Source organism: Phyllostomus hastatus, unplaced genomic scaffold, assembly GCF_019186645.2.
Source record: "Phyllostomus hastatus isolate PE091 unplaced genomic scaffold, TTU_PhHast_1.1 phas_contig_137, whole genome shotgun sequence".
Lineage (NCBI taxonomy): Eukaryota > Metazoa > Chordata > Mammalia > Chiroptera > Phyllostomidae > Phyllostomus > Phyllostomus hastatus.
In genome coordinates, this window is record NW_025333583.1 from 5,426,404 (window position 1) to 5,439,019 (window position 12,616).

Consider the following 12,616-nt stretch of genomic DNA (forward strand, 5'->3'; position numbering starts at 1 on the left):
TGGATTTACTTTATTTGAAGACTATTTTTATCTAAATCAGAAGGCATTTCCTCAGTCCAACTCTGAACTTTCATTGGATATATTTGGAAGTCCTGAGTTTTTTTTGAAGGAGAGAAATAAATCACATCCTAACACTCTTGTGTGCCAGAGTCCTGATCTGTCAGTAAATCCTGATTAACGTTAAAGTGAACTTTGGAAATTTGCCTTTTTTAGGGAATATATTCATTTAGTTTAAGTTATCAAATTCATGATCATAAAGCTGTTCGTAAGGTACCCTTATCCTTTTAATACCTGTGGTACATGTAGTAATATCACCTTTTCATCCTGTGTGTTTTGTCCCTTGGTCCGTGTGGCTGAGGCTTGGTTTCATTGACTTTTCTCTGGTTTTCCGTTTTTATTGGTCTGTGCAGGGCTAATTAGTTGCTACTGCTGAGGCAAGACCCCTCGCCTCCTTTATCCATTGCCACATGCACAGTGAGGTTTTCGGTTGGGTGAGCGCTGGCCCCTCCAGTTCCCTCGGCTGGCCCTTCCTTCCCACCGTGCTTCCTCACGTGCCTGTGCTCACCGGGCTCGGGCGAATCTTGAGGGGGACCCTCTGGGTCTCCAGACCCCTCTCTCTTTGTAGCCGTCTCCTCTCCCGTACTCTGTCCAATGGATTCCGGCCGTCTTGGTCTTCCTAGACCCTCATCTATGTCTCTTCAAGCCAGAGAGTCCACTGGGCTCCACCGGGTCCCCCTTTCCTGCCCTGCAGCGTGGACCCCCCCGCAGGCAGCAAGCTGGGGCAGTCGTGGGGCTCACGTAGTTGTTTCCAGTCTCTCAGGAATGCTGCCCTCCATTGCCCGATGTCCGGTGCCAGCCGTGAGAACTGGCGTTTCATCTGCTTGGCCCTTTTTATGGTGTTTCCGTCAAGAGAGCAAACCAGCCTCTGTTACTCCATCTTGATTGGAGGTGTGCAGTGAATTTTTTACCTCAGTTATTTTACTTTTCATCTCCATTTGGTTTCTTTTTAGAAGTTTTTCTTTTTCTGCTGATATTTCCTCATCTGTTCGTGACGTGTGTATTTTCCCCTTGAACATGTTTTTGTACTAGGAGCTTTAAAATCTGTGTGGTGTCTTGAAAATCTGGGTCATGTTAACATTGGGTTTGGTCAGTCTTTAATTTATGTAAACTTATTGAAGCATATCTATTTCAATTTATGATAGTTTTGGAGTTATCTTTTATAAGCATATCACTCATTGAGTGAAGTGACATCCTTTTTGCTTGTCAATGGTTCCGTTCCAGTCAACCATATTTACTAAAGTTTTAGTCACCAGTCCTAGAGGTTGACTAAAATCGGTTTCTTGCAAATTTTAAAAACTGTTTTATAGTTATTGTAATATAGACTTTAATACAATTCTTGATTACTAATGCATTTTATCTCTTTGTGTGTATGTGTAGTTATACCTAAATATGCAAATATATGCACATACCTCCAAAGCCAATTTCAAGAAATGTTGAGAATGGCATAAATTCTGACCTACTTTCTCTTTGAATTGTCTGTTGGAACACTTAGAGCCAAATCGGTGGCCCCCGCCTGTTGGTAAAACTGGGCCTTTCGTTCTAATTTAGTATATGAACAGACTTCCTGGCTCTGTGTGATATCCCTACTTTCGTTTCTTTCTCTCCTAATTTATAACTTATTGTAAGTTCCTAAAATTACCTTAAATCCTTTGTGGATATATCCTTTGCAGTAGAACAAATAGCTTGTGAACTTTCCTTATGCATTGAACTTTAAATGTAAACTAACAGTTCTTAAAATTAAATTTTCTGCGTTATTAATGTAATATGTAACAGAAAGTTTAGGGAAATATAAATTAGTCAAAAAACACAGCAATTTGGTACTTTATTCTAATTTAGTAAAACATCGATGTTTACTTGAGGACACTGATTGGAAATAAGGTTAAAAAAACCAGGGGGAGTGTTGACTTGGAAAATGTCCTATAACACAGGTCTTGGCAAGGCATATTGGTGAGGAATTTACTTCAGCTACTGAAATAATGTGTTGTTAGTAGCCTTATAATTTCTCATCACTTTCCATGGTTGTGAGACTTTGTTCCCTAACTCCTCTGAAGTTGCCATCCAGCAATAGGCAGTTTTAGGGAAGTGTCCAAAAACAATTTTTAAAAACATGCAGTCTATTATCTTTAGAATTTCTGCTTTGGAATATTCAAATCGCTCTTTCTGTCTCTTTCCTTCTCTCTTCCTGTCTCCCTTCCTTTCAACCTTTAGGAAAAGAGCGTTGGTTGCTATTGGTACCCACGATTTGGACACTCTGTCAGGCCCGTTTACTTACACTGCAAAGCGACCTTCAGACATCAAGTTCAGACCTCTGAGTAAGACAAAGGAGTATACAGCCTGTGAAATGATGAACATGTACAAGGTAAGTGCTCCTTTATGTTATGCAGTAGCTCTGAATAAATCTTGAAGTTCCTTTGAAGTCAAGTCTGAGAATTATAGAAAGGTGATGAGTGCTTAAAAAAAAGAGCGGTCTCTGGGCTCCAACACAGAGATCTGACTATTTGGTCTGGAGCGGGGTGCTGGGTATAGTTTTGTCTCATTATTACATTTTTATCCTCTTGGATGACTTTAATGTGCAGCTGGGATGGAGAACCACTGAAGTAGACCGTACCACACTGTAATATTTATATTTGGGTATGATGAGAACTCCCGTAAGTATAAGGAACAATGAGAATTAGCTAGGTTTTATGGGGAAGCGGGGGCAGCATTGCAAAGTGTCTGCCTCATTAATTTGACTTTATTGTCCAGCAGTGACAATGAATTCAGCAGTCACGTTAGGTTGCGTGTAACAGAGATGTAGTGGGTATCATTAAAAAAAAAAAAGCAGCTGTTAGCCTTGGTCTGATTTGCCAGTGATTTCCTTTGATTTATCTAAACAGCGTAGTGACGGTGTTTGTTTTCACTGAGATGACTCAGGCGAACCAGCGCAGATCCGTTTTCCCTGTTGAAAGCGGCTCACTTGTGTTCTCATCTCTTCCCAGCGGGAGGGGAGGCTGTGCAGGGATGCCGAGATGCTAATTTTTATTAGAAAATCGTAGAAACTTAGAACTCTGTAATTTGGTACAGGTTTGTTTTATGACTTTCAGCCTTCTTCTTAGACTAGGTAGGTATGTAAACTAATTACATCGATAGAAATAAAAAACTAATTTTGTCTGATTTAATTGTTTTTCAGACTGACAACCACCTTAAACATTACTTACACATCATTGAAAACAAACCCCTGTACCCAGTTATCTACGACAGCAATGGTGTCGTCCTCTCCATGCCTCCGATCATCAACGGTGAGCTGTTTCTTAAGCAGCATAGAGTTTCGCCATCTCTTCATATTCTTCTGCATTTCTGTAGCATTCTCAATACAATTGGCTGAATCAATCAAATTAACCCTTGACCTGAGAATCTCAGGTCTTTTCTAGATTTTTTTTTTCTCGTAGTAATAGTTCTTTCCATTCATTTATTCAATGACATTTTACCTGGGATTTTTATACAATTTATAGATATGTAAATATTTTTAAGTTCATAAATACTTTTTGATGCCAGTCTCTGGATTCTGTTACATTCCTCCAAAGGGTATTGATGTTTTGGTTTTAGGAGGCAATTCTCTTGGTTAAATTCAAAGTCAGATTCTGCTTTGTCTGTTTTATAGTTAAAAACAAAAATTTTTAAACTGAGTTTTACTCTCATCTCTTTTCTGAAGGCTGTTTTGATGAGGCAGCTTGAAGGAAATTACAAAATGATATGATGTTGAATGATATGATGATACAAAATTTAATGATGTTGAAGCCATAGATGTTTGCTTTTCTGGAGATACGACTGGGATTTAGTTGATTCACCATAGACAGGCAAGTCTTTGCCTTCTGAGATCTTGGACTCCAAGTGGTTAAGAATCTGAGGCTGGAGGTTAGCTAGATCTGGCCTCAGATCTTAGCCTTGCTGCTTAATACTCTGTCATCACGGTGAATGAGCTTCATCCCTAAATCTGAGAGGTCTCTCTGCCCCTCTGCCATGGGGTTGTGGTGGAGACGAGGTGAGACACCTCTCTGAAGTGCTGGGTACAGCACCTGGTGCGCTGAATGCACTCAGTAAGGCCTGTTAGTAGTTTTGTCCTTATTCTGCAGCGGGCTTAATGTTGTATTTCTCCTTACTTTGAGATCTTAGTTTATGTTGTGTTGTAAAGTAACTGTAGGTTCTGTTTTGTAGAGCTTTTTAGTGCACTTACATTTCTAAAACTGATTGTTTTGTCATTACTGTTTTGTGCTCATTACAGGAAATCATTCCAAAATAACAGTAAATACTAGAAATGTATTTATTGAATGCACAGGAACTGACCTTACTAAGGTAAATTAAACTTTTCTCTGTTTTTGTACTGTTAGACATGATAGATTTTACTTCTGGGCCAAGACTCTATGGCTGAATTTTGAAATGTTTATTTTGAAGGTGGGAGCATAATGTAGAAAATTAGAAAGATATAACAGTTTGGTTATGGTACTTTCATTCAGTTGGCAAATGTTCAGTGAGCACCTATTGTCTTTTCAGTGCCAAGAATTTAATAATGAGTTGCAAGTTCCTTGACTTCCAGGAACTGGTAGTTTTGGGAGAATTAGCCACATACCTAACTGTGAAACAGGATGGGATAAGTATGTAATGTGATCTGTATAAATTGTTTATCTTAGTTGGCTTAATTGAAATGCTGAGTAATTTGGTACCTTTGTATAGTTGGTGAAAAGCCTTTAAAAACGAACTGGCTATAAAGAAATTTCAGTTTGTGAATTGATAAAGGGTGTATGCGCACAATGATACTGAGAATATGTAGAATACTAGCTGTGCACTCACTTTCGGCTGCTGCATCAGTTGGGTTGGATTGTGATGAAACCTTTTTTCTATGGCGTGTGATTTCTTCACTCATGTCAAGCAAGGTGCGGAGTGAGGGGGCAGCTGAGCAGCTTTAGATAAACTTGAATGGCAGGAAGAGGCTGGAGTGTAGAAGGCAGATAAATGGCATTCGTATACGTTAACAGAATCAGACAGTTGTAAGCTATTTCATTTATAACTTTCTTGTACCATATTTGCCTTGAGAAATATTGCCAGTAATATTCATATGAAACCATGTTTAAATTCATATATTAGACATCGAATGTCTTTCTTGAAGCTTTTATATACGAGTGAGGGATATATAAAAGCAAAGCATATATTCTAATAAGGTTACTGTATTTTTCAATTAAAAATTTTTTAACAGATCTCTATGGCCTTCAGTATATCAGGCATTGTTCTTTGTGATTGAGAGATATGTATTTTTTCATCCTTATAATAACCAAAATAGGTAGGGAATTTTATTACCTCCACTTAACAGTTGAAGAAACAAAGGTACAAAGACCATAAGTAACTTTCCCTGAGTCAGACTGCTCGTAGGGAAGTATTTGAGGCATCAGGCTGCAAAGACTTACGGTATTGGTAAGGGTTACCCCCTTAGCCGTTTGTCTTTCTCAAAACATGGAGAATCCAAGGGAGGGGTGTGGAAATAAATGATTGGTCTGTATTGCGGAGTGTAACTCTCTGAAAACCACATAATGCTGAACACTTGAAGATACGGACAGGCCTAATTTAGCTCCTAAGTGTTCATGCCACTCCCCTTTTTATAATGTAGGGGTCCATTTTTAGATATTTGGGAACTAAATTATATTAAATATTAATTCATTTCCATCTAAGTTAAGAGAGAATACATATATTTATAGATTACTATATTTGTCTTTTTCTTTGCAGGCAAAAATAGTTCTTGATATTATTGTCACCATGTTCAGTGAATATTGTGAGAATCAATTTACGTAAGTTCATTTGGCACCTTTATCTGTGGCCTGTTGTTCTGAAGGCAAAGCACGAAGGCCTTGTGCTCAATGTAAAGATGAAAAATGTGTTCCTGTAACTAGAACACAGAATCTCTTCGGGAGCTAAGACATAGCATAAATAATATATAAAATAAAGAGTGATAAGCACTTCAAAAAGTTTCAGTGATGTTCTGGCTGTTTGCAAGGGCAGGTTAGTCGCAGCTGGGGCGATCTGGGCTGGCCTCGTGGGGGCAGTGGAATGTCCGCTGTGTTCAGGGGTCATTGAGTTTGAGGATGGAAACATGGTGGAGGAGCTGAACCAAGGTAGAGAAGCACATGAGCAAATCCCGTATGATATATATATACATATACATATATATATGTATATGTATATATATATATATCAATAAGATAACTGTAATGTTTTCAAAGCTAGTTTTTCATTTAAAAATTTTATGTAACTAACTTATATGGCCCTTACTGTGTACCAGCATCATAGTACATTTATTTCAGAATGTTAATTATAATTCAAAATGTGTAGGTGTAGAAATTAGGACTGAAACTGTATGAGCAGTATCAGTTTTTTTTTTTTAACTGATCTCTTTGGTGGCTGTGTCAGTTGGCCCTCGTGGTGTGACACACCGCCCTGGGAGAGCCCGGGCGCCCCTGTCAGCATGGGCGAGCAGTCCTGAGAGGATGCGCGCTCGGGGTGCTGGGAAATGCGCTGGGAAATGCGCGAATGGAGCGGGCGCCACCTGGAGACACGGGGGAGCCCGAGGAGGAGAGTAGGATAGTGAGGCTGTACTTAGGAGGGTTAGTGCAAGCAGCAGTGTTGAAAGTGAGTAGTTTGAATACGTGGGGGCTGCAGCTGTAGGCCGAGTAAAAGATTTGTTAACCATATGCATTTCCAAAATTTATGGACCCTTTTTTGCTTAAGTATTTTATTTCTTTTTTCCGCAGGGTTGAAGCAGCTGAGGTAGTTTATCCTAATGGAAAATCATATACCTTTCCAGTAAGTACTTAAGAAGTGACTTGATGATGATGATGATGATAAGCATGATAATGGCTATACAGTGCTTGCAGGCTGTCTGTTTATCTGTCCATCCATCCACCCACAGGCCAAGAACTATACTGTGTGCATCACACGGATTTAATTCTCACGTTAAGCCTATGAGAGTGGGTGCTGTTATAGTGCCCTTCTCTAGACAGAGGTACAGAGGCCTTGAGATGTTAAATAGCTTGTCTGTTACTATGAAAGGTGGGGCTTGGATTTAAGCCCCGCCAGTCCAACTTTAGCTCCCAACACGCTACGTTCTACCACAGCATTATATGGCCATAATTCCTGTTACTTGCTGGCATAAATCACTGTAAGTAAAAAACAATAATGCAAACCAGCATTATTCTTAATTTTGGGCTTCTTTTCCCCCCAAGAGGGTTTTATAAATATAAACGTGGCCACTCTAATAATATGATAGCATCTTAGTCACTTAGTTTCTGATTTGGTGAGGCTATTCTTTAGTGAGCTGGGGTGTTTTTCACTATTTCTCTGTCATTTTTGAAGTAAATCAGTGTAGAAGGGTTTCTACTATTAATATTCAAATAGCTTTTAGAGTGGATAACGTCTGTCAACATCAGAACCTTACCCTTCCTGATAACATTGGCATGTAGCATCATCTTTTATTCTAGAGTATTAGTTATGATTCAAAATAAATGGATAACTGTAGAAAGCATGACTATAATTATGGGCAGTATCTTTTTAAAAATTTATTTTTGTACCTGTTACCAGGTTAGCTTATGTTATGTGACAAACTATCCAAAGAGTTGATGACTTAAAATAAGAACGAGTGGTTTATCTCTGGATTCTCTTGGTCACCTGGGTAGTTCTTTTGGCCTGGCCCAGCCTGGCTGCACTCTGCTGGGCTCGCTCCTGCGTGGTCAGCTGGTTGGCAGGCTAACAGCTGGATGACCTCGGATGGCCTCACTGGCATGCCCCCTTCTGGCAGTGGGGTCAGCAGGTCAAGTGTCTCTCATCATGCAGCGGGATAGCTTGGTCTTCATTGCCTGATGGTGGCTGCAGGCTTCCCGGCAGCAAGAGAGCATGTCCAGGGCTCAGGCGCTGCTGAGCAAGCTGTCTTGTTGTCCCAAACCAGTAGTTCTGCTAGATTGAAAGGGGGAGAAATCGACTCCAAGGCCACATAGACTGGAGGAATTTGTGGCCATTTATACAGTTCACCCGCAGTCGTGGTTCGGATTAGCCAGGGATGGCTCTTTAGTCTGTTTTAAAGTAGCGTCTGATTTGAAGAAGTTTTCTTTTTAATATGAAGAATTGCCAAGTGTTAATAAAAGTGCAATAGGTATCAGATTTATTCTTGCATAATAGTGTTTTGAAACAGCAGACCAGGTAATTTCAGTATCCGACAGGTTCTTTGGGGTTGGGGGATAAAACTGTAACAAGGAGTTGAAACAGAAAGGGGCCAGCGCTGCATCCAACAGGGATGCTTTAAGCTTCTCCAACTCTCTCTCCGAAGGAACTGGCGTACCGAAAGGAGGTGATGAGAGCTGACCTAATCAACAAAAAAGTTGGAATCAGGTATGCTCCGGAACTTCATTGATTTATTGACGGTTGGAGAGAATGCAAAAATGAAGTACGCACAGGTTATTTATTTTTTCCTGAAAGAATGCTGGGAGATATCCCTTCAGGTTAAGGGAAGTGTTGGGAAGACACCCATTAGGATGTCTCTGGTGTCTAGTGGAATTTAGAAAGAAAGGTTACTACTTCAGTTAGTAGCATGTTTTAAAACAAAATGGAAACATGTTTTAAACAGTCCAGTGACATTTATACATTCCTATTTCAGAGAATCTCCAGAAAACCTTGCTAAGCTTCTGACCAGGATGTACTTAAAGTCAGAAGTCATTGGCGATGGGAATCAGATTGAGATTGAAGTCCCTCCAACCAGAGCTGACATCATCCATGCGTGTGATATAGTAGAAGACGCAGCCATCGCCTACGGCTACAACAACATTCCGATGACTCTCCCGAAAACGTACACCATAGCTAATCAAGTGAGACTGCACCCTTAAGTAAACACTCCTTATTGTTAGAAAGTGGCTGTCGAATGCCGGGAAGGCTTCCAGAGAAACAGAACGCAGGAATTAAGCAGTATCTGGATCTGCTGTGCTATGAGAGGCGGTTTGCTATGGAGAGGATACAAAACAGATGCCCAGCTGAGGAGAGAAAGTTGAAAACTTGTGATGACTAGTGCTTTGAAGAAAGACAGGTTTTAGGTGTGGAGCCTTGGTGACTCTCGAGCTGGGAGACTTATTTTCTCAGCTGGGCCTGGAGGCAGAAGCTGTGTGTGGGGAGGTAAACGTGTAGGCGTATTGGGGTGGTGAGGGGTGGGGAAGGGGTGGTACTAGCAATATATTAGTAAGGATGGAAGGGTGGTGTCCTTTTAGTGACATGTTCTGTATAGATCACTTTTTTTAAAATATAAAACTTTATAAAGGTGAATTAAAGTAAACTTTCTTTTTTCCAGTTTCCCCTTAATAAGCTCACGGAACTGCTGAGACACGAGGTGGCAGCAGCTGGCTTCACCGAGGCCCTTACCTTTGCTCTGGTATGTTTCCAGGGGCTTTTTGCTCAGCTGCCTGTTTCCTTTGAAACTCTGTGCTATCTCTTCTGTGATTCCTTATACGGATTCCTTATCTGGCAGTCTAGACTGCCAGAATTTCAGGTTTTAAAAGAGTAACTGTTATTTGAGATGGTACACTTTCTTGTAAAGAAACGTTGAAAGATTTTCCTAGTTGCAGGAAAACATGATGGACTAAAAAAGTGTCTTAAATAACAGATGATAGCTTATTTTACAGTTTCGTATGAGTGCTGATAGCTCACAGTGAATTTCATAACCACATTTCTCGGGTTAGAACTTTTAGTCTCCACTTGGTTGGGCCTGTGTCTGCTAGATGCCACCCACCTGAGGGTGGGATTCGGGGACTGCTCCACATCAAACTCCTTCCTTTGTCTTTAAACATGTTCACAAGCATTTGCTTTGAGTTGCAAAGCTGACGTAAGAGGCCTAAGTTAGGAAATGAATTTTATTCAAAATCAGAAGGAAATCCCCCTCCCCTACCATATTGACCATTTGAAAAGGAGAAAATGTGCGTGTAATTTGTAGTTTCCTTTTCTCTTGCTGAGCATTTCTGGGGAGCCTAGTGTAGTTTTGAGTATTCAAGTTAAGTTTCACTTACTGATATAGGGCAAAACCCAAAATGCACAAAGACATCCAAAACAAGCTACTTCTTTTTCTCCCCTCAACTGAGTTCCAGCCCTATAATTCTTAAAGTTTTAAAGTATTTACAGAATGCAGTAGTGGGAATTCCCACCATTGTATGGAGACGCAGCCTCTCCCACAGTCACATTAGCGAGTATTCATAATTCACAAGATTTAACGTCAGAAGGGACCTTACAGATCTGGTTCAGCACCTTGATTTTTCTGATCCAGTGATCATTTGCTCGACAGCGTTTCTGCTGCATGTGTTGTATATCAGGCACAGTGTCAGTGAGGAAGGCACAGTGTCAGTGAGGACGGCACAGTGTCAGTGATGCCAAGGTGCCGAGGCAGGATGAGGAGCACCTGACAGTTTACCCAGCCAGCAGGAAAACCAAGGCCAGAAACTCCGCCTTCTCTGTGATATCATACTGTGTACGCCAGGCTTGTTGTAATGCCACACTGTTCATATATGTACACAAATGTACACAGGAGTTGTGAGCACTGATGACTTCATGTGAAATGAAATACAAAAAGATAGCTTTGGGAAACGTATGTTGTTTTTTTAAATGTTAATAAGTGGCACAGAATTTGACTTTGTAACTAGCCCCAAGCATCTCAGGGAAGCCCATGGTCTCTCTGCCTCCTGGCGGGTCGCTGCCCTGCAGAGTTGGTTCTGTGCTCACGGCTTCGGTCCACGGTCCCATCAGCCAGCGGGCCCTGTACGGAGGCCTTCCCGGCTCACACAGCAGGTAACTCAGGTAACTTGGCCCACTCCACACAGCCAGTCAGCTGTGGGCCAGGGACTTGGCCCGGGTCTACCTGTACCCAGGGCCTGTGATTCAACTGTCCCACCAGGAGTGCCACTCTGTTCACCCGTCCAAGTCTCTTCACCACATCTGTTATCACCACCAGGGGAAAGGAGTGGGGTGCTACAGAGCTTTAGATTTATAACTACAGTTTTCCTGTAGGATTTCATCATTAAAGGTATTTATGAAGTTACATACTTTCAAAGCAAAACTAAACTCTGAGTGTTTTATCTCCTTTACACAAGAGTGTCAGCCCTTTTCCTAAAACCCAGCTGTTGACTTCCCAGGTTTAAATTAAGCAAGTCACATGTCATCATTAGGAGTTTTGCTGTCTGTATACTTGTTATAATATTTTCTTTTAAATTACCTTTTAAAACTAAATAGCTGCTCTAGCCTTATTATGAGAATAATATTTGTAAAAATTGTGGGCTTCATTTACTTGTATTTTCGTAACACTTTAAAATAAACACATAAATATTAACATTTAAGAAATATTCCTTCCCGTATACTAGCTACTGTCAGTTCCGGCTACCTTGATTTACACTGCTTGTTATTTCTGTCCCTGGTCGTCTATTGTCATGGTCAAGTACAGGTCACTCAGATACCACCCATCTGCATCAACACGTGTCTGTGGAGCCTTTTTCTTTCATTCAGACAGCACGAGTTCTTTTGGAGAGTAGATTGCATCATGTAAATTGCATTTCCTAATTGATTGAGCACATTATATCTAAACCTTGTAAAAACTCCTCAGTGGGAAAAACGGTTGCTCCTAGCCGGCTGGCCCCCATTTTCCACCCCGGCCCCCTGGCAGATCAGGGCGCATTTTCTGCTGTGCCTGGGTGTGGCCCCAGGATCCTGCCCGAGAGAGCGCGGGGGCGAGAGCTGGCGTTGGCATGAAAGGAATCAAACCCGTGCTCGTTTTCTGAGTGAATTACAGGCCCGCTAGCCCTTGAAGATCACGCTGTAGAACTGTGCAGTGAGCCGTATCACGGAGCACCAGGAAATAATACAGTGATCTGATGGTGCGCTAGTTTTATGTTAAGTTTTAACTCTTTTTCAAAGTTAGCATTACTGTATGTGATAATTATTTTTAGTAATGATTTATTATCATCGTTAACAGTTTTTGATCACTTAATTTATGCCAAGCATTTTATTTGCATCATCTCTTCTCATTCATCATTAGATTTGCTATATCTAATAGTTTTATTTGCACAACTCCTGCCTGCCATCCTGGTTTTTAAGGGCGAGCATCTTTGTTTTTCATGGATGAGTGCTTAGAAGTTTATGTATTACCTGGAGCTTTATCAAGTGCATATGCAGGGAAGTTAAATGGCCACTTGAATTTGGCTCTCAGTGCTGCCGCTCTGCCATAAGTCAGTATGGACTTAGCAGAGCACAGTCATGGTCAAAACAGAAAGCCACGGGGGCTCCAGGGAGGGAGGGAGCTCTGGCTGGCGTCACGAGGGACACTTTTGTGGAAGAGGTGGAAGTGAGGTCGTTGAAGTGCAGCCCTGGAGGGTGGCAGCAAGTTGTCAGGAGGGTGTTTCAGGTAAAGGCAGGTGAAAGTGTACGGTTCTGGGGACGGCGAGGGAGTCGTGGGAGGTTAGACGGGTAGGGCAGGTGGAAGGCCAGCTTGGGAAGAGGACGTATCACACCCCCACCT

General features: G+C 41.3%; 1 protein-coding gene across 1 annotated transcript in view; it reads left to right on the forward strand.

Annotated features, from left to right (window-relative positions):
- Nucleotides 1-12,616, forward strand: part of FARSB (phenylalanyl-tRNA synthetase subunit beta) — a 52,984-nt gene that overhangs the window by 7,161 nt on the left and 33,207 nt on the right. The window contains exons 6-13 of the mRNA XM_045852844.1: nt 2,269-2,419; nt 3,230-3,338; nt 4,322-4,392; nt 5,815-5,876; nt 6,837-6,888; nt 8,405-8,466; nt 8,732-8,939; nt 9,413-9,493. Coding sequence (XP_045708800.1) covers nt 2,269-2,419; nt 3,230-3,338; nt 4,322-4,392; nt 5,815-5,876; nt 6,837-6,888; nt 8,405-8,466; nt 8,732-8,939; nt 9,413-9,493 — 796 coding nt within the window. The remainder of the gene's footprint in view (nt 1-2,268; nt 2,420-3,229; nt 3,339-4,321; nt 4,393-5,814; nt 5,877-6,836; nt 6,889-8,404; nt 8,467-8,731; nt 8,940-9,412; nt 9,494-12,616) is intronic.